The 22,303-nt window shown below is 42.6% G+C and overlaps 1 protein-coding gene across 2 annotated transcripts in view; it reads left to right on the forward strand.

Annotated features, from left to right (window-relative positions):
* DSCAM (DS cell adhesion molecule) overlaps nucleotides 1-15,565 on the forward strand; it is a 390,238-nt gene extending 374,673 nt beyond the window's left edge. Inside the window, exons 32-33 of one of the 2 annotated variants that reach the window (XM_054212353.1) lie at nucleotides 3,398-3,405; nucleotides 15,287-15,565. In XM_054212353.1, the coding sequence (XP_054068328.1) occupies nucleotides 3,398-3,405; nucleotides 15,287-15,565 (287 nt within the window). Of the gene's footprint in view, nucleotides 1-3,397; nucleotides 3,406-15,224 lie in introns of both variants that reach the window. The other variant, XM_054212345.1, reaches the window with a different exon arrangement.
* The last annotated feature ends 6,738 nt before the right edge of the window (nucleotides 15,566-22,303 follow it).

A 22,303-nucleotide genomic window follows, 5' to 3' on the forward strand; every position in this document is an offset into this window, starting at 1 on the left:
GTGCATGGTGTTGTTTTCCACAAGTGCATGACTTTGCACTTCCCCTTGTTGATTTGCACAAGGTTAGCGTTGGCCTGTTTCTCCTGCCTGTTTCTCCAGCCTGTTGGGGTCCCTCTAGATGGTACAAAAATCATCTGGTGTATCAGCCACTCCTCCCAGTTTTGCGCCATCAGTAAATTTGCTGCGGGTATGTTCTGACCACCATCCAGATCGTTAATGAATATGTTGAACAGGATTGGACCCGGTATTGACCCCTGGGGTACACCACTAGTTACTGGCATCCAACTCGAATTTGTTCCACTGATCACCATCGCCTAGACCTGGCTGTTCAGATAGTTTTAAGTCCACCTCACTGTCTGCTCATCCAGCCCATAATTCATTAGCTTCTCCATGAAGATCTTATGAAAAACAGTGTCAAAAGCCTTACTGACTTCAAGGTAGACAATATCCACTGACTTTCAGGCCAGTCATTTCATCACAGAAGGTTATTAGGTTGGTCAAGCACCTTCTTGTTCTTCATGTGCCTGGAAATGGTTTCCAGGATTAGCTGCTCCACCACTTTCCCAGGGAAGGAGATGAGGCTGAGTGGCCTGTAGGTTTCTGGGTCCTCTTTCTTGTCCCATTTGAAGATAGAACCGACATTTGCTTTCTTCCAGTCTTCATGCACTTCTCACCACCATGATCAATCAAAGATTATTGGCAATGGCCTCACAATGACATCTGCCAGTTCCCTCGGTATTTGTAGGTGCATCAAGGCCCATGGGTTTATATATGTCCAGTTTGCTTAAGTATTCCCTGACCCGATCCTTGTCCACCAAGACTAAGTCTTCCTTGCTCCAGACTCTTCCACTGATCTCTTGGACCTGGGATTCCTGAAGGCTGCTCTTGCTAGTAAAGACTGAGGCAAATAAGGCTTTCAGTACCTCAACCTTTTCCATGTCCTGTGTCACTAGGTTGTCTGTTCCATTCAGCAGAAGGGCCACATTTTCCCTGGCCTTTCTTTTGTCATCTATACACTTATAGAAGCCTTTCTTGTTGCCTTTGACATCCCTGGCCAGATTCAACTCCAGTTTGACTTTGCTAACCACATTTCTGCATGCTTGGACAGTGTCTCTGTGTTCCCTCCAGGTTACCTGTGCCTGTTTTCACCATCTGTGTACTCCCTTCCTGTGTTTGAGTTTTGACAGGACCTCCTCGTTCACCCATGCAGGCCTCCTGGCATTTTTGCCTGAGTTTCTGCTCATTGAGCTTGGAGGAGGTGATCCTTGAATATCAATCAGCTTTTTTAGACATGAGGCTACTTCTAGTTTTCAGTACAAGCAGCCGTAGATGTTTTCTGCATCATTGTCTTGACACCAGGCCAAAACTTTCAAGTATATAGAGAAGTTGTTATTAAACAGCCTTCAATAAAAAAAATATTTTAAGAGTTGCATTTTTTCTTAAACTTTTCAAAAGTCATAGCTACAGGGAATAGAACAGGGAAGTAAGATTTTTTTAATTAGTTCCTACATTCAGTGTTTTGAAAGCGTGTCTTATGCATCTTTGCATTCTGATCCTTACAACTCCACAGACAGATTTTTGGAAAAACATGAGATTATTTGTAGGTTTTGCTTCAGTATCAAAAATAACATAATTATTTTTCCTTTTATGATAACACATTATGAACCACCAAGCAAACTGAAACTGCTTCTTAACAACAGCTTCTGCATAGCTTTAGAAAAATGAAAGGATGGATGCAGACCTGCACATGGGTTTTCATGGACTTCACAGAGCTGGCAGACCAAATCTGCCCAGGCCTTGAAGCTGACCCACTGCAGATGGTGACATTTCTCAGTAAGCCATAAGAATAGTCATGTGTCCCAGGAGGCACATTAAAAGAGAAAATTGTAGCGGTAGAAATAGTACAGCAGTATTTAAACATGTGGGATAAATCACATCCTTTAGAAAAGTGGGTCTTCAATTCCTAACCTCTGTGCAGTGTTAATATTTTTCATGGTATAAAAATGACGTCAATATGTTGTTAGCATTGCATCTGTCTCAGCATCAAAGATCCCAGAAGCTGGGGATTATGATTATTGTTGTCCTCCCCACAGTTGCCACTAACTAGAAGTTTGGTTAGCAAGATCAGGTCCTCAAGGAATGGGCATACTGGGAAATCATATCAATGGATACTAGGTCCTTCCAGATCAAAACTGAGGCACTTTTTCATATTTATATTCAGAAATTTCAACAGTTGTTACCCAAAGTTTCCCTGGGAGGTTGACAAATAAGCCAGTCCTTCATCCTCCGAAGTTGTCATCCAAATCTTACATTCAGAGGTGTCACTAGGTGGACAGAAACTGGAAAGAAATATACTCTCTTCCTAGTTCCCACTGTGCCATCAAAGAGTCTGAAATGTAAAAAAGTGGAAGATAATTGTAGAGGTTGAAAAAGTTTTATAATAACATTTCTCTTTTCTGTTTCAAAAATATTAACCACAAATTGAGTTATCATAACAATTATTCTTAACTGCAATAAACATTGCAGTAGCAGTTTATTAAAAATAGATTCCCGTTATTATAATTTTAAATCTCGATAATAGCCTCAGCCAAGAAGCCTCTTGGGTTTTTTCCTCTCTGTACTCCTAAATTATTGTGCTTGAGAAAAGAGCAGCTATTATCTGGGAAATATTTTGATATTTCTGTGCTTCCCAAGTGCTATTTATGTCTTTTTTTGTGGACAGACCACTTACTTGCATCTTTTGGCAATAGAATTCGTGCTTGGAAGAAATAACATCTGACCAGTGCTCGAACAGGAAATATCTATAAAGTTTTCAGCAGGTCTCTTACTATTTGCAGAAACCTCCCTTCTTTCACAGGGGTACTGCAAAACTCAGACCCCGGAATTATATTTTTCTCTGATGATAATCAGCACTAAATAAAACCTCTACAAATATATGACATTATCCTTAAGAGTTAGCTTGACTTGGGTCAGGCAGAAACTTGTCTACCTGATGTCACAAAACAAGTGCAAGCTCATTTTGACAATCCCGATTCCTTGCCTCTTTGGAGATCATCTTAATATATAAACCCTGAAGGGCTAACAGCATCTCAGGTATGCTTCCAGAGAAGAGATATCATTCACTGGGTATATCAGACTAGGAGATTTTGAAATCCATTTAAAGCATCACAGTTTTTTATATCTCAGAATCTCCTCTACAAACTTTCAGCTGATGAAAGGAATCAGTTTGGAAAGAAACCTGCGCGTGGGTGGGGAGAAGAGGCAGTTGCAGCCAGGCAGACTCGGGAAAAAAAAAAAAAAAAGATCTTCCAGAAACTGATTTCACAGCCACAAACACCCCATTCCTCCATAGGGAATCCTTGTGCTTTCCTGAGTCCTTAACACCTGCACAAAGCAGGAAAACCAGTTTGCTAAGCCCCTGCTCCCTCCTGCTCAGCATCTCCATCCCAGAGGAGGAGATTTGGCTGTCAGCCACCACCTTCTGTCAGCAACCAGAGGACAGTCAGTCAATCTCTCACCAAGCAAGTTTGGACACATCTTTGGTCTGGGTTTTTACAGTTGGACATGTAAGTCAAGCAGACTGAGTCTAGCCCTAAGCGTACTACATATTTACTAGAAAAGATGTGAACACTGGTCTAACCTCTCCAGTGTTGCTGAATGATCAAGTTCTTTCAGTATTTAAGATGCCTTAATTAGCATTCTTGACCCAATTTACAAATTTCTTGCTGCTTTGACTAATCCTGCAGACTTGAACGGTAAAGCCTTAGCTTGTAGACAAGCCTTAAGCTACAGAATACAAATACTTTATTAAATAATTTTTTGCAAGGGTCTCTTAAAATAGAGGCTGGACATCACCTGCAGTGCATAAATGTTGTTTTAAACGCCCAAGTCAAGGAACAAATCTTCTTTTCCAGTATTCAGTCACTACAGCTAAAAATAAATTGCTTAGCACGATAAGGAAAACATGAAGCACACAGTAATAGAAAGCACAGTATATTTCCAATGTCAGTCGTGTAACCCGAGATAAAAAGATGTGAACTCTTTTCCACTGATCAAGGGTGAAGGAGCTATTTCCCTCTTCTACCCCATGCAGACAAGTGCAACATAGTGATGGGATCTATTTAGAGACTTGCTTTCTATTGAAAAGTTGCTGACAGTGCTCTATTAGCTGCAGCAGTAACTGAACCCGATACAGATTCGGCCACTGGGGATTCAGTAATGGCTGGGACACTTGACTAAGGGCCTCCAGCTCACCTTTTGCCTCCTTTTCCCATGCCTATTATTTTATTCTACATTGACTGAAAATAGAATTGTACAGTTCCACAGTTTCCAGATCCAAAACTGAATTTCTTGAAGGTATGGGGAAATCTACGTAGACCTTTTTTTGTTCAGAAATCCTCCAGTAAAGTAAGAAAAGGATAACATATGGATGGTTTTCTTTTTTAGTTCCACACTTGTACTGTCTGGTTTCAAATACAATATAATATATACATATAGATATGTATGTATATACACACAACATATATAGTGTGTATATAGAAGGAAGAAATCATCATCTTGACTACACAACTAGTGACCAAGGTCCAGTTCTGAGAAAACAACATAAGGAGACAAATCAAAATAGGCAGGTGGGAAAACAGGAATATAGGCAGAACAGTTGTAAATGGAAAAAATAACTTACTGCCTATATTTTTACTGTAGTAAATACTCTTAACTTGTATGTTAACTTACTTGTATGTATACTTACTTACACATGTGTGACATATTCTGAGATTACTCCCCTAGATGAGCATCTCTAATGTTTCCATATTGAATTCTCCTGTGCCTGGAACACATTCTGATTATTTTCTATTGCTCTGTTGGAAAACTAGGAACATGTCACAAGTAGACTGACTGTGCCGTTTGCTTCTCACCATAGAAATGCACATCAGTGGTGAGAGTAAATTGTCTTTATTCTGTCTCAGGTTTTATTTCTGCAGACTATCAGGAGCTTTTTATCATTCTGCCGTGAAAAGCTGAACGTTCTGCGGGGATGAAAACCATTTAGTTTCGCATTTAATTTTATGTGACTACATACTTGAAATCATTGGCTTGCCTTATTTTTCTGGTGGAAGCTTCACACTGCAAGTTTTTTAACCTTGCTAGTACAATGAAAATGTAGAATAAAACCAGGTTCAGACCAGAAGCTAAAATGTTATGAGATCAGAAAGGAAAACTATATCAGTGTGAATCACAAGTTTAAAGAGGGCAGCTGTTTGGTTACAAATAGAAAGTTTCTGTGCAATTGTATTGTGAAAATTCCATTTTAGGTAGTGTACAAGATGTTTGGAAGGTAAATTCAATTCATTGATGAGAAAAGTAATTTAAATTATTTTTACAACTCTCATCTATGAATCAGTGATGCTGGTGTTTGGAAGATTTATTTGATTTTTTTTTTTATTAAAGGCGAGAAACAACTGGTACTAGTTCCTCAAGGACTCTGCTAGGAGTTTGGAGCAGCACAATTGTCTTTTCCTATTGCTATCTAGTTTATTTGTTATTTTGATTTGAAAATTAACATTGACTTTAGAAAAATACAGTGTCCCAAACTGTGCTTGCTTGCAATACTGTTGCAGGTTTTTTGCTTTCTTCTGATTAGGAGTTGCATGTTAAGGGAAAATACCCTTCAAGAATGCCCATTTCCTATCTTTTTATTACCCCCAAAAAATTATCTTATTAAAAGTGAGATTTTTAAAAATCAGAATTTAATTTAGTTTTTCTAACCCTGATTATTTTCTTATGGTCATTTTTTTCATTAGCTTCAACTGTTAAAATAGTCTACCCATGTTTTCTGTACGTTTGGAGGCATCAGTTTCAACTCCGTTCAGTGAAGAGTTTTATGCCTAAAGCAAGGATTACATTTATCAGTAAATTTTCAGCTACTTTCATGTTCTTACCCAAACCACGACACAGTCATAACTGCGATGTTAAATTTCTAAAACTACAAGGAAGTGTTCCAAATAAAACCAAAGATGCTGTGTCACTTCAATTAAAATAATAGATTAGAGCAGTTCTGTTAAGAGTCCATATTTTAGACCTCACTTCTACAAAAACTAGATTTGGCCTGCTCGTGCCATTTTAATTTTGAAAACGTCAAAGCATTTCACTTGATAGTGTTGAGACATAGTGTGTGGTTTCTCTGTGGCCTTTTAGTCAGCCCAAGGTAACCAGAAGCACTTGTTTCCATACAGAGAAGAACTGACCTAGCCTTGCTTTAAGGTCCTTGCGGTCATTTATGGCTGTTATTGCTTTAATTGACTTCACACACAGCAGGCTCTGGTAAGTTTCCTTGTGCCACAAGACCTGAATGTAATTTGAGATCTACGGGAGATCTATAGGCATCTGAAAATGTAAACCAAATTGGACTTCCAAGAAAGGCCACGCTTGTGCTATTTTTTGAAAGCAGTGGCAACTGATATCACTACAGAAACAAACATTTGTTTTAACGATGCATTCTTAATCTGACTGCAATGATAGTCTTTGCCATCCATGTAAGAGCTTCTTTGTATGCTGACCTTTAAAGCACAGGTGTGGATGTGTTTCAGTACTGTTCACATTTTCATGCCAGCATCCTTAATTTAAATGCGAGAGCTGAACTTCTGGTCCCAGTGGATTAATTAACAAAAATACAATGATGCACTTTGTCAGCATCACTCAGATGATTTAAACTGATGGACCTGTGGAGGCCAAGTTACGATAATTCATCCATGAATATGTCTTCAGCAGAGCAGCAAGGCAACGCTGATACTGGTTTCCTTGTTGTTGCTGGTTTTCTTGTTGTTGCCTGACCTCCCCGTAACCATTAGCAGATCATTACGCTTATCTGTCGCATTGGCACAATCAGGTTTAGCTGTGAATTCATGGGGATGGTGCAGAGCCTGTTGAGGTCAACAGAGTGACTCCCACTGATTTCAGTGAACCGTAAGTCTGGTTCGAACGCCTCCCCTCTCCAGCCTCTGTGCTGAATCTGGGCTCCCAAGATATCCCAGGAATAAACTCGTGAAGGATGCCGGTTTCCATGGAGTCACGATCGATTTAACCCTCAACTGAAGTGATGTATAATTGAACAGTTTCCGTTCACTGCACCCAGGATCAGCAAACGGGTCTTAAAACTCCAGCGCTGCTAACTAGAGGCACCTGAGCAAGGGCTTTGGCACGGCTTTCCTAGCTCAGACGGTGGGCAGGAGAGCCCTGTCTCAGAGCATCCTTAAAAATGTATGAAGCAGCTTGCGTGACAAGGTGGAGACGGAAAGCAAGAGCTCCGGTACTTGACATTTCTATCATCATTTCATTATTTATTGACAATTTTTCTGACTTTAGTTTTGGAGTGCATATTGATTTAACTTGGTGAGGTCCCTTTTACAAGTTTCTATAACTTAGGCGTTGCATTAAATCGAAACAGGAAGGCCTCGGTTCTGCAGGTGCACTGGCCCTGTGAGGCTGAACATCCACTTGGTATCTCCATAGGGTCTAAATCTATCTGGCTTCTGGGAGTTAATTGGTTTTTCTTTCTTTACACTGCCAGCTCAGCAGCAGAGAGGCCCTTAAAAATATGTCAGTTCTCCTTAAAGTTACTTCTGAAAGGTACAAAGCATCTGACAGGTCTTTTAAAAGTGCAGCACTGTATGAAAGACCAAAATTCTGCTTGAGAAACACAAATGAAAAATGTGCTTCAATTCCTGTTTCATTGACCTTCCAGAAGTACCCAACAATGTGATCATCAAGTCTCCTGGCATTCAGTTAGACACAGCGTGTTACGTTGGTGGAGTACAGATGTATGATCTCAGTTAAACTATAGCAGTTTATAAACTTCTGCTTTAAAACACATTGATTAAGGACTTTCTCTTGGAATTAGAAGGCTTAAATCTAAATAACAAAATGAATGATCTTTAAAAAAAAAATACCCACATTAGTTGGAATCCTCATTTTCAGTCATTTAAATCTAATCTCCAGTAAGTATAAATCAATTTGTAGTCCTGCTGAAATCTATATAGCTACTTTGATTTATACTAGTAGCACATTTGGCTCCTGAACTACAGGTTTACTGGTGTTTCTTGAAAGATAACTCCAATTATTGTAGTCAACAGCAACTGTTGGTTTTATTTTGTTGTGTGAAACATACCTGGTATTTTTAATGCTTTTGTGAAAGTGATGACTTTAGCAGACTGCAGCATGCAACATTTAACTAAGTGTTGTAGATCTTCAGGTTATCTATTGAGGTGCAGTTTTCATGGAGAAAGAAAAATGAAACTTGCCGATTTGAAGTACAGCCTTGCAGGGGTGATAGGGAATTCCGATTTCTCCATCTAGCAAGGGGAAACTTGGCATATTTTGGAACGTGTTTTAGCTGTTTCCTACCTCTGTGCTCACAAACTTGAGCAGCACAAAGACGTGATTTTGTGTCATCGGCCAAAACACTGTGATAAGCCCAAATGATGTAATGGGGCGAGTGACAAAGCCACGAAGGGCAGAGCTGTGGCGATGGCCCGTATGGCAAAGGGGACCTGATGGGCAGCTGAAATGCCCCCAAACCCGCCTTGTTGGCCTTCTTCAATGTCAACGTTATGCATTCGGTTGGTTTAAAAGTGTCTCATAGAGCACGTCGATCATTTTTCTTGGGCAGCCGAGCAGAGGCTGAAGCTACTCTGAAGAAGGGAGGAATGCCTGCCTGCTCTCACAGCAGCTTCTTTGCTAACAAGAAAGCTGTGCCCTGCCACCTCCCACCTTCTGCCACTTGGCTGCTCGCTAAGCCTGTAATCTAAGGGAATGCTTGGACCTTTTGCCTTTATTCTGGATCACCTTAGAGGGCTGCAGAATTATTAAATCCAGTCTTTGTATTGAAAAAGTGGGCTCAGAAGGCGTCTGTCAGCTCCTGAACTTGCTAATGGTGTGCTCCTGTTGACCGAGAGAGTGCTGAGGTTTGTATTCATTCAAGCAGTCAGTAATTTGCATGGGGAAATTTCACCTCCATTTCCATTACTGATCAATACTGGCTGTAGAGAGCGGAGCCCTGTTATTCAACGCAGCATTCAGAAATTTTTTACTGTTCAGTTGTGGCATTTCACTGCAACATTTAAAAGAAAATAATAATTATGAAACGAAGAGCATTGGGAAATCAGTTCCACACTGAACAGGTCTTGGGGAAAAAAAAACCACCACCAAACAAAAAAACCAAACACAGGCATAAGTTAAAGTCTACCTACTGCTTTGGTTCTCTTAAATTCATTATGCTCCAAGTTTTCAACAAGTATCCACCTGACCCTTCGAGTCAAGGTGGGTGCTGAGTCAAGGGAGGCACCACGAAGCACAGCTAGATGCTGGGAGCCGCTGCTCCCTGCACCCATCCCCTTCCCTGCTTCGGGGCAGGAATGACTCTGCATCTGGAAAGGATCCACTTGGTTCCCTTTAGCAGATGGCCACTTTTCCCAGCTAACCAGGCAGGAGGGCAGAGCCGGTGCCAAACTCTTCACTCTGCTTGGCTGAGCAGGACACGGGATCAAAGGGTTGGCTTTATCGCTTGTTAAGTGTATTTATACCTGATGTTGCAGCGTGCTGCGAGCCTTGCGAGTCTGACTCTCAGCCGCTTGGCGTGGGAATGGTGGCAACGTGGTGCAGACCATTCTGCGTGTTCGGTCTGTGTGTGTCTGCAGGATACAGACAGAAAACGGACAGTGAAGGAGCACCAGACGGTTTCGAACGCTGACAGCAGCAATTGTAAGAAATGTTATTGCTGCTACGCGTCCAGCTTCAGATCAAGCTGCCGCTGTCTAAGAAAGCTTTGCCTGCCAGCTTTTAATAGTGTGTCATTCTTGAAGTGACAAAGACCTCCGAACATCGCTTTTACTCTTTTTTCATCAAACCTCTCACCTTGGCCTTGCAGACCCTCCGCCCTTTCCCTTTTCTAATATGAGATTTTCCTATAGGTAGTCTTTTTCTTGAAAAACAGCTTGTGAGTATCAGCAAAGGCTTCACTGATTTTTTTTACTGTGCTAGTGGGCTGGAAAACCCCACTGAACTTTTTAATCAGCGTAAACCTGAATTTAAAGCTCTCTGTCAGCAGCTCTGTCTCCCTTGCTTCCTTTCAAAGGAAAACACAATATCCCATCAGTGCTTCCCCTTTCAAACTCAGGACAAGCCAGGAGGTGCCCAACACAGTGGCATTCTGTCTTTGCCAGCTCTTGTCCACCCCCCAGCACTGCACAAGGTCATGAAGAGTGATGTATTTGGGTCCCAAATCAACATAACTACATCAGCAAGACGCCCTACCTGTGCTAACAGAGCTGTTTGGATTCAATTCTGGCATGATCTCCGATCCCATGAGATCATGCCAGAAAGATCTTCGAGAGCTTTTTTTACCCACTTGCCTAATGAAGTAAGCTGTGTGAATGCACTATTACCCAGTCTTATTCTTACCTCTTTAAGTTCTTACCGCTATTACCAAGTCTTATTCTTACCTCCTTACCTAAAAATAAGGACACCTCTTAAATGTCCTGTCATAGTCACCAGTCCTACTTCATAAACTTTTCTAAAATAATCTTTCAAATAGCATGGAATTTCCTTCACATAGCAACCAAATCTTGAAAGTCATCAGGCAGTCATCGTCGCTAAGGGTATCTGTGTTGGAGCGTTGTGAAGACAAATTGCTTTTGCTTTACTGGAAGTTATGATTCATGAGAAAATGCATATAGCTATCATGTGACAACTTGGTAAGAGCATCTTTTTTGCAGTCTGTGATGATCTTTGTATTGAATACAGCACAAAACCTTAGATTTTTCTGGAGCAGATGAAAGCAAAAATACATGCAAGCTCTCCGGCATTTGAAAGAGGTATGAGGTAAATCTTTGGGGAGAAAAGAGTGCATCTCAGCTTGGCTTAATTCTGCAAACAAGATAGCTATCCTGAATAAAATTCCAGAAAAGTTGAGCAGTGATATTTTGCCTTCCATGTAGCCTGTCAAATTCATCCCAGCCCTTCCCATACCTGAAGCTGAGCTCCAGAAGGAGGATAAAAATATCTATTCTTTTTGCAAAACGTTTTATATCAGCGCAGTTGTGCTGAAATAAGGGTAAATAATTTTTGCACAGCGCTGCATTAACTCAGAAAATGCTCACTTTGTGGTAGAATGTGTTGCTTATGGTAAATATCATAGTAAGTGTCTTTTAGCATTTGTTTACAAATATTTATTGAAGCTAACATTTTCTTAAACGTACTATACTAAATAATTCATTAGAGGGTTGGCCACTCAGAAAAAAAAGGCTGAAGTAGCTCTGGCTTAAATTGACGCATTCACATTTTACTGGATGTGTATTATTTGTGTACAAACTCAGTGTTTCTAAACTCAGGAAACTTCTCTTTTTGAAAAATGCATCAGAAAACTATAGTTTTAGAATTCCTTTTGTACTAATTAACCCAAAATGCATGAATTATTAAACATGCTCATTTGCCAGTGCTCATGCACTTGAAAGGTTTGCTTTTGTTACTAATAAGGCACACATACAGCTGAAAAGAGGTAATTAGAGCATCAAAGGCAATGAACCATCCTGAAACTTTGTTAATGCTGTGCCTGAAAAAAATTATCATTCAGCTGAATAGCAAGAAACTAAAAAATGCCTATACTGTTGTGTCCAGAAGGATGAGAACCAGAGTCTTTCCAAGTAACTCCATGGATATGGCAAGAGGGTTTTAAACTTCGCAAAAATACCTTCAGAATTAATATAGGAATGGCAAAAATGAACCCCTGTGGTTATATTTCAGAGGCTATGTTTTTAAGTCAGAAACACGTTAGTTCTTATAAATCAAAGACTTTTTTCATTCTGTGAGACCTTTTCAATTCCAGCAATGAGGGAAAAGTTACATTCCGACAACTTTTCTTTTCCAGTGATTTTAATAATCTGCTTTGTTTTATAAGCAGTTGCAGGGAAAGATGCTTCTTGCAGATAAGAAGGAGCAGTGGCACTTTTTGTCACAGGAAAATGTGTACATCATATCAAATAACGAGTGCTCTGTGTAAGCTGTGTCAGAGATTGTGCGTTGCGTATCCAGCTTTGGAGAACAAGTTACACTCTCTGGTTTCTCATTACTGCAATCCTGTTGGAACTTTGCCCCCAGACGTTTGGAAAATTACAGTAAAATGACTGCATATTGTTTACACAGATTATTGACTATGCTTTCTTATGTAGATTTAGGGAGGAAAAAAAGGCCTTTTTTACATAGCCTGAAGCTCTAAAATACACATGAGAAATGTCTAGACAGCAGCTTGAAAACCAGCCTTCATCTCTGTAAGGTTCAAGACTCATCTCTTTTATAGTCCATGTATATCTGTGTCTCTCAAGAAGTAGCAATGTGTTAAGATACAGAAGCAGCTCTCCGAGGCGACCCTGGGGGACTGACAATGAGCCATGCTCCGACTTCTGCTCCACGCCGGCTCCTTCCCAGAAAGCTGACCGTAAAACAGAAAATGAAGCAGTAAGAGGGAAATGACCTGGCTGGTCTTAATAAAGCAGTGGGTGTTGTGCTGCCTGGCAGCAGCCCGGCACAGCTGGTGTCAGGGTGACAGACATCTTTGGGAAAAGGCCTGTTGTTGTGGGAAATAGGGATGGGGGTTCAATGCAGAAGATTGGTCCCCTTCTGCCAGGGCCGAGAACTACTATGATGCATGGGAGGCAACCATGGGAGCATGAGAGAAACCCCGCTTTCTGACCCTGGCAGCCTCTAAACATCCCTGACGAGAAGATACTACTTCGGTATTATAATTAGTCACAAAGTTTTCCAGCCTACTGAAACTAGGTCTCAGAGGTGATCTCAGAGGTGTGCTTTTCTGCCCACCTTCACTGGGGCCCTGCGCAGTGATAACCTACGCCCGAGGCAGCCAAAAAAAGGCCCTCTCCGCCTTCATTAGCGGGTCTTCATTAGCAGAGATGGGAATGAGGGGGTGGCGCCATCCGCTCCCGCTCTCTGGAGGTGCTCGTCTCTCTCACCACTGGGGAGGAGTGGGTAGCAATAGGGCTTCTTATTCAGGACCCTGCAGTGCCGCAAAAGATACAGCCATAGGGATTAAGTGATACAAGCATTCCCCATCCAGGTTTTCGCCTCCCTGCAGCCCATAGGGAATGGTCTTTGGAGCAAACTGCCCCCACAAATGGGTTTTGGAACCCATTTTGGACCGGTTTTGGAACCTGGTCCAAAAGGGAACCCAGAAGCAAAATGACTGGGGTGCAGCATAGGTGGCCAGGGGATGGGGTCTGCGTGCCAAGGGGGTGGCAAAGCTGTTGGGCAGCTCAGTTTGATGCCTGTAGTTAGGTGGAGCGAGTCGGCCCCTGCCTGCGCCTGCCGGTTCACGTGCCCGTATCCTGATGTACTTTACCCCAGCAGCAGGTACATTGCTGTCTCAGCTGAAACAGGTCTCATACGCTGAATGTGTTTGGCGTGAAAGGTACTGTAGGAAAATAAGGTAAAAGAGTAAAACCAATTAATGTTACCACAATTCACTTTTCAAGTGGCAGTCAGTGTGATTGTAAGCAAAAAACTCCCCCTCTCTCTCCAGTCTTACATAAACGTTGCCGTGGTGCATATGTCAGCCTAATCTTGAGATACGCGCATCTTACTCTATGGGGGCTAAGTACCGTGTGCCGTGCATCTCTGTTGGACATCTAACTAGAACAAAACATATGGTGTCAGACAGTGCCTGGCGGATTTCTGTAGGAATAAACAGTCATTCTGTCCAAATGTAACTTCTCAGCAATTCTCTCTCTGTGACCCGAAATTACGGATAGAGCAGATGCTGTTAGTCTTTTAGGTAAGATTCGCAGTGCCTTGACTTACATGAGAAAGCAAGGGACCTGTTTTATTTTAGATCACTGGGAAGCTTGTACCTTGGTTAGGAAAACCAAAATTGTTATACATTGTTTTACTATGAAGAAGTGCTTTCCTGGTCTACTGTTTATGCCACTGGAACAGGTCAGCCTTAATTTCTACTGCTGTAAATAGCTCACGTAGAAACAGGTGTAGTAGTGCCAAGAGACTTCTACTTTAAACATTCAGGATGCATCCCACCTGTAGATGAGGCTACGGTTTTGATACCAGCCATAAAAAGGAAGCTATATACCTGCAGAGGTCTGTAAAGATGGGGAAATACTCTTCTAGAATGCGCCTGTGACTGTGCTTTTTGTCATGTATACGTGAGGTTACTCCATCAAATATTTTTAGAAGGGAATGCCATTATGTGCCTGATTGATTGCCTCTCATTTCCTTGAAGCAACTTTATGAATGCCTAATGGAATAAATAAGCCAATCTGATTTCTGTAGCAGGTCTAATACGTGTACGGATACGTGGAAGGTAACATTCACCCCTGCCTAATCCCAGACAGCAGGTCCGAGGCACCTGTTTGAACTCAGTGGCTTCGCAAAGGCAAACCCTCTGGACTGAGCAGGCTGCCGTCACCGGGTTCACACAGAAATGCCCAGGAATCAGGGAAATCAGGTTGATACAAGAGCTAGGGTGGCAGCCCCAATGCATCTTGTTGCCACAAAACAGCAGCATATTGATGGCCACGGTGGTAGAAAAGCATTAGTGGTTTAAACACTGTGATGATGGATGGCAGGTAAATGTTCTTATATTAGAACAAGAATGCTTTTCTGCTTTATTCAGAAATCTCATTAAAACTATAGCCCTAACACTTATGCATCCATATTAAATGATTCGGTCATTCTACTCTAGATTGGAGGTCATTAATTGTAATTGTGAAAGTTTTCATTCAAAATGGAAAATAAGAAATGGAAATCTACCGAGACTCCACATTTTTCAAGTTTTGACAAATGAAAACCAAGACCTTTTCGTTTAGGATTTTGAGAACAACTTCCTGGTCTTTTCAGTTTATCTTCTTCATGCTGTGAGGGCACGTAAAACACGTCGCACTTCTCATTATAGTCATTCTACTATGAAAACAAGTAGTAATAGTGAATTGTTATGGATCTGCCCAAAAGCAGTTTGTTGACCCTTGATGCTGTAAGATCATGGCGTGGTAAATGGAAACAATATTTGAATTATGAATGCTACGGCCGGATTGGTTACAGATACTCTGCTTTGGTGGCCAAATCCATCAGCCTGACTCCCCCAGCCAGTTGGGGAGCGTGACATAGCGCATGACCATAAGTAAGGACTTGTTTTTTCACTTTTGCCTCCCCAGGTGATCTCATGCATTTGCCACCCTACCTTAGGATGGACTTTTTATTGAACCGTGGTGTGCAGGGCACGAGCAGAGACCTGGGTTTGGGGCAAGCCTGCTTGGAGCCGCAGAAAAGCCGAACCTTGAAGCGCCCCACCGTCCTGGAGCCGATACCCATGGAGACGTCCTCCACAAGAGAAGTACAGTCATGGCAACCTGGTGCTGTGGCAACGTTACCTCAGCGAGAAGGAGCTGAGCTAGGACAGGCGGCAAAAATGAGCAGCTCCCAAGAATCCCTGCTGGACTCCCGGGGCCACTTGAAAGGAAACAATCCCTACGCAAAATCTTACACCCTGGTATAACAAAAAGAGCATGGCTGGACAGTGGCTGTAAATATTTACACTGAAAAAAAAATCCAATGAAAGCTACCTTTTTTTTATTGAATTCCAATATTTATAATTAAAGAAGAAGATTGCCAAAATATTTGACAAAAAAAAAAATAATATGAACGACAGACAGTGCAAAGACTCTCTTGCTTTTTTTCTGTCTGAGTGTGAGCTTCATCTGACTGGACATCTGAATTTTTGGGTAAAAGAGTCCAGTTTTCTGATCTTCACAAGCGTTTGTGTTTTTACTGATTTTCTACGAAGTGCATGGAGACTTAACTAAAACATTTTAACTGGAAGTTCCATCATACAAGATTTAAAAGGGAAAAAAAAATCACAAAAAAAAAAAAATCACCCTATTTGTGAGTTCAACAAGAACATTGATTTGGAAAAACAAAAAGTCTTTTGTCATGTTTGCACTTTTCTTTTTTTTAATTAGAAAATGGGTCCTTGATTGTTCTTTTTTTGTTGTTAATTAGGATGAGTGATGTCAGTGGAGGGGATTGATTTGGTTTTTTTTTTAATATTAATTTAATGAGACACTCTTTGCATTTTGTCTATGCGAAATAAAAGGGTCTTCTGCCTTTATTTGTGACGTCTGCTTCCATTGCCTTCTGCTGTACTTGGTTTTCCCTAAGTGTCATAGCCGTGTCAGTACCGTACTCTGAACAATATCTTCTTGTGCCTTGGGCAGAAATGGAAAGCTGGGGTCATACCTTTGGAAAAAATTGGGGTTCACTTACCCACAGCTTTTTTGCTACCGTGGGTCAGAGAGCCGGAACGGCGCCAGTCCCGAGTGCTCCGAATACAACTCACACGGGACTCTGCATTCGCTTCATCTGCCACCGGGAGGCTTTCGTTCGGCTTCAATATTTTCGGATCGGAAGAAATGTGTTGATGTTACTTTACTTACTCCCTAGGAATGGATCTTTAGTCCATTTGGGAGCAGCACTCACAGAAATTAGTTGCTTACATAAGGACTGGGGAAAAAAAAAACACCAGCTTTTCCCGTAATAGGAGAAAAGGGAGGAAAAAAGTTATTCCAGGTCTAAGATCAATGTGGCTTTCTTTAGAGGAAAAAATCTTTTATGAGGGACCTGTCAGCTTATATTACTTTGTTGCATCTTTTGATTATGTGAGAAGCAATATTGCTTGGTTTATATAAAGCAAAAATGACTGAATACTAGAGTCGGTGGGTTAAACACAACCACATTTGAGCCACCTTCCTAAGTGCCTCCTTGTGTGTGTCCTGGCTGCCGTTGCGTGCCCTGACCAAGAGAGCATGGTGCAGAGCATCCCAGGCTAGTGCTACCATGAGCACGCTGTTCAGCCCTGGCTGGAAATATTAACTGGGGTCTGAAAGCAATAAAACTCGGTAAACTTGAGCAGGCTGAGAACCTCCTGCCATTTCCCTGGCGGGTGACAGTGTGGGCACTGCTAATGCAAACGTTTCTGCTCCGTGCTCAATTCAAGTTGCTTTAAAATAGAAAAATGCAGTTATGTATAATTGTTTCATTACTGTTATTAATGTAATTATGCTGTTATAAGGGCACTAAGTTAGCAAAGTGCTTAAGTGTCTGGAAATGAACCGAGTTGCACGTGCATCCTTAGCTCTGTCAAGCCAAAGTGCTAAAGTTCTGGAAAGCCCTACAGAGGAAGCCAGATGAAGACATCCTTGAGGTATGTACCTCTTACAGACCTACAGAGGAGCGCTGAGATGTCACTCAGATAAGGAACCATTTCCCATCTAGTCTGCCTATTTGACCAGTATGGTGATAAAGCACATTAAAAAAAAAAAAAAAAAAGGCACAAAAACCCCCCAAAACATTACCAAAACAAATAAACACCAACAACACCCAACCTTTTGAGGTTAATTAATTAAGAAGTATTAATAGAAGTATTAATAGAAGTATTAAGAAGAACTAATTAAGAAGTATTTTCCAACAGAATGAAAAAACTATGTGTTGAAAAAAGATTAAGTTATTAATTTGCTTTGGTTTGTTGTATTGGTTTTTTTTCTGCATAGAGAAATATTTTGTTAAAAAGAACCTAATTTAAACATGCAAAAAGAAATTTCTTGTACTATTTCCCATTGAAAAACTCCCCAGAAAACGAAACGTTTATTGAAGATTTCATTTTGGGGCAATTCATTTCTTTTTGATTCACACCAGGAAGAGTCTTTCTGGTGTGCTCAGCTTGAGCTGGATGGGGCATTAGTACTGCATTTACAAATAAAAATTGCTTTTCTCTGTAGCGTTCAGGACTTTTGAGTCTCAGGCCACTTTCATCTTCCATTCAGGCTTCCTTCTTGTCTTCTGAAAAAAGGTGAAAAGCTTTTGGGCAAAACCGAGGCTTGATCCATTTGTTCCCGTGGCTCTTGGCTGCCCTCAAGCACAGGTGTGGCGGGTCCTGTGGCAGCGCTCCCCACCAAAACTCGCCTTCAGTGACAGACAAGAGGGAGCGTGCGATGGAGAGAGGAAATATTCACATTTTAAACTCCCGGTGACTCCTGATAGTAGAAGTATTCCAACATCTCCCTAAATCTACATTTGGCTGACAATCTGGAAAGTGCCAGCCATCCTTGACTTAATGAGACTTCCTCCTTCATCTGTATTCAACGTGCCTGGTAATATCCATCATCCTTATGAAGTGAAGACGCCTTTGGGGGCCCCATATTCAAAGAAACTCACGGCAAGTCTCCTGCTGGTTAAAATCAGAGTGGAACCGGGCTGCTGCTTAACAGACGGAGGCTCAGACCTGCAGGGTGCCTGGCTCCGTGCCCTGCATCCAGCCAGCTCTTCCATACGCACAGCTGTAAACATGTGTACGGTCCCCTTGGCTTGGGGGTTTTATTGGCTTTTAATTTTCCAAAGAGCACTGCAGCGGTAGAGCTAGTTAAACACGTTAACAGAAGCTTTAAGGAAGTGCCTGTCCTACTCTCATCTAGTCAAGGTTTGGAGGTAGAAGTACTCTCTTTTCGCAGATCAGGACAGCTGGGAGCAGTCAAGTCCCTGCAGGATGCATCGGTTCGTGGGACCGAGATGAAAGGAAATGTGCTGATGTGTCTCTACCAGCACCTTTTTTAACACTTCCCTGTGAAAGAACTGTCAAAATCCATGGATTCTATATGTCTGCATCCCGGCACGTGATACACTTCCCCCATTGCACCAAATATTCGTGTAAGTGGAAACAGCAGTTGGAATCAGCATGAGATCTTGAAAGACAAGCTCTGAAGTACGGGAACATCAAGGTATCAGTGCAAGCACATCTTGCACAATGCTGCGACTCCATCTTAGTCCTGAGGGTGACAGGAGACTTTACTTCAAAAGATGAATTTAACAGCTAAAAATCTTGCGTCTTCTGTCTACTAAAAATCATACCTCCTTAGAGAGACTCATTCCTTTTCACATTATACTTTTCCCCATGCCCCAACCTCGGCTAACCCTTTAATGATTCACAGATAGTAATTATCACTCCGTTTTTGTCTCAAATGAGTTAGCAACTCCCTCACTCCTGCTTTTAATAAGAACCCTTTTATCCTTCGTTATTCCATTACTGTTTCACTTAAATTGTCTGATTAACACAATTACATTAAATACAGTACAGTTTTTGCCTCTCCTTTTTTTTTTTAGGTTGGAGCTTGCCTTTCCTATTGAGAACCAGAGATTTTGTCCATTTCAAAGTTTGTCTTTTGGCCAGTTATTTTTTTAAACCGGGTGAGCTCCATCGCAGTGTTACCGTAGCTAAGAGGAGTTAGGATTTATAAGCAAGGTGAGGTAGTATTGCACCAAATAACATAGCTGAAAAACAAACCAACCCCACCCTGGGCTACTATACGGGACAAACGGAGAGGCCAGAGGAGCTTTGTGCAACCAGGCTTCCCGCTTCCCCAGGCAGCTGTGAGGATGAAACCCATCCCTGGCTTCCAGGGGGGATGAATGGCAGTAGGTCTCTACCTCCTTCCTTGCGTAAAGTCATTTGGGGTAAATGTCTTCAGACTTTCACGCCCAACATCCTCTGCCTGCACAGCCAGGTATGTATGAAGAGGGTTGGTTTTTTTTGGTTGGTTGGGCTTGGGGTTTTTATATGGGGGTGGTGGTGTCTTTTTTTTTTTTTTTGTGAAGAGGTGGGATAAAGCGGTCAGCTGGAAAGGCAAACTCTGCCAGCCCACCATTTTCCTGAGTAGGCTGAAAAGCTCTCGCAGAGAAGGGAGCTCTCTTTAAAAAGAAAGGAAAAGTAAAAAGAAAAATAGCCATACAGTTTGGACAGCCCCTTCGTAGTTTTAGCGTGAGTCAGGTTGTTTTAGGTCACAGCAGTTGCTTAATGGACTCTCGTGGTCGACTATGAGGCATTCCAGCAGGGAAAAGAGAGTGCTTTTCACCATTAATTTTCTCTAGGCTTGCCTGAGCCTCCCGAGGGGAACCTCACCACCTCCCCACAAAGAAAATGCCTCTGCAGGACGTGCGGCAGCCCAGCACACGCAGCCAACACTCCTGGGGGTCGTACAGTGCGCTTCCCTGGGGCTTCTTTTTATACTTTCTGAACTATTCTTCCTTTTTTCACAGTGAATGTTACTCCTTTGCATTCAGGTTTTCAGGGCAGGAAGGTGCTAGAATTAACACAAAAGGGATGTGTGACCGTTCCCAGGGCTGACGAGGGCCCTGTGAACTTTCCAGCAGGTCTTCAGCGGGGGAGCGTTTGGAACGCCTGCTCCCCACCCTGCAGCAGCCGCCTCCCGGCCCTGCTTTAAGCGCCTCCACCCCACAGGTTGAACGATTTTCCCCCTGGCAGGCACCCGCCGAAGGCGTTCAGAACTTTTCAGGCCTGACGGCAGGAGAAGGGACAAGTGTGAGGGATGACGCTGAGCGCAGAGCTGGCCGGACACAGCCGGGGTGAGAGGGGGAAGCTTTCCTGCCTGATGGAGCAATCGTTCCAGCTTCAAACGAAGACTCGTCTCTCTGCGATCTGCTCGTCAGGAGGAAGGCTGCTGCAGGTATTTGTTCTGATGCTGCTGGACAAGGAACAAGCGCAGAATTTCTAACCAGTGACTTTTTTTTTTTTTTTTTTTAAATGGGAAATACAAACATGCATAAGATTTCGAAATCTCTGTGACCAAGTCTGAAAGAAACTGATCTCTACCTTGCCCATGGAAAAGTAATGCCAAAACCAGTTTCTCAGATTACTGAAAACAAAATGAAACAAAAAATTGCTTTGAGATAAATTGTGGAAGTTACTGGTTTTACATTGAAACTGACAAGTTTTCGTTCTCTGAGTCTGTCAGAAAGCGTAAACATCCCCTGACACACACACACACCCCCCTTGCTCAAGCCTTTGGACTCTTTTATTAATTAAAAACAAGTAAGAGCTGTTTCATGAAAAGGACATCACATAATCATGAGATAACAGAGAAATCCACAACACAACGGGAAAACAAGGTGAAAAACCCTGAGAAAAGCAGTCACTAAGGAAACTTGTCATCAAAACTGTGACAAAGAGTAATATGATTTTGGAATATTGCTCAAGTTAAGCTACATCTTTGCACCTAAAGTTTTTCCAACGTGCTTTCTTTAAGAGTTCCAGTCCTGGTAGGATAAGAAAATTAACCTGATTCAACGGTTTCGTAGAGAAAGCAGTGGTTTCAGCGCTGTTTTTAGTGCAATGGAGGCCTTTGGTGGTGTGGGGAGGAAAAGGAGCATTGCAGCTGGGGGCTTGGAAATACCAAGCACGCATTGAAATGTGTTGCGATAGATCTTCCACCAGCTAGAGCCTGGCTATGGATGGTCCTGCAGCTTTTCCCTAAAGAAAGCACGCCGGGTTCATGGAGAGCTTGAAAATCCCCTCTCCTCCCATCCCCTTGCAAGCCTCATCCTTTCTTCCTGTCCGGACCTGCCATTGATTTTCAGAGGCTTTTGAGGTTGCAGAAACTTGATGTGGCTGCCTCTGGATCTTAGGGTACCTCTTCTCCTTCCCTTCATCTCTGCTGGCAGCATCTCCAACCTGTCCCAGCCCCTCTCACGCCGTGGTTCCCACGCTGCCCCGGCCACTGCTGCTGCCCCACGCTGAGCTCTCGCACCCCTGCGGGATGTGCCCCCTCCTGGGGTGGCCACCACCCTGTTTCTGTAAAGCCAGAAGTTAAGGACTAAGGGCTTCCCCGTACCCAAGGCAGGTCCCAGGGCATGCCATTCCCAAACATCTCAGAGCCTCAGGGATGGAGAGCTCAGCATTGAGGGATAAGGCTCAGTCCAGAGGCTTGAAGTCAAACAGCCATCCTGCCTATGGCACCTGGCGTGCCTGCCTTCCCAAGGGCTGCAGCTCCCAGCCCTCCCAGGGGGCTCGCGTTGCTCCCGTGCCAAGAAAAGAGCTCCTGTTATACCGGAGAGGAAAAACAGTCTGGTAGCAGTAAGGACCTCGCCTCTGCTCCCAGGTGGGGGCTGGTCTGCTGGAGCCCATCCATGCCTTTGCACACCGGCGTGCTGGTCCCTGATGTCCAACTGTCAGCTTGTGTCTGCCTGGGTAGCCACAGAGTCGCAGGAAAGTGGGAGCTCACCGGGAGTCTGTTGGATTTAAATAACATTATCCCACAAGCAAAAGTTGGGGATGCTTTTGTTCGTGGAGAAAAGCACTGGAGGGCTGTAGGGCTCTGTCCTGTTCCAGCTTCTTCACTTCTGTGTAATTGCTCTAGCATTAGTAATAGTAAAATTATGTGCTTCCATA

The sequence above is a fragment of the Rissa tridactyla genome, chromosome 1, assembly GCF_028500815.1.
Source record: "Rissa tridactyla isolate bRisTri1 chromosome 1, bRisTri1.patW.cur.20221130, whole genome shotgun sequence".
NCBI classification, from domain to species: Eukaryota; Metazoa; Chordata; class Aves; order Charadriiformes; family Laridae; genus Rissa; species Rissa tridactyla.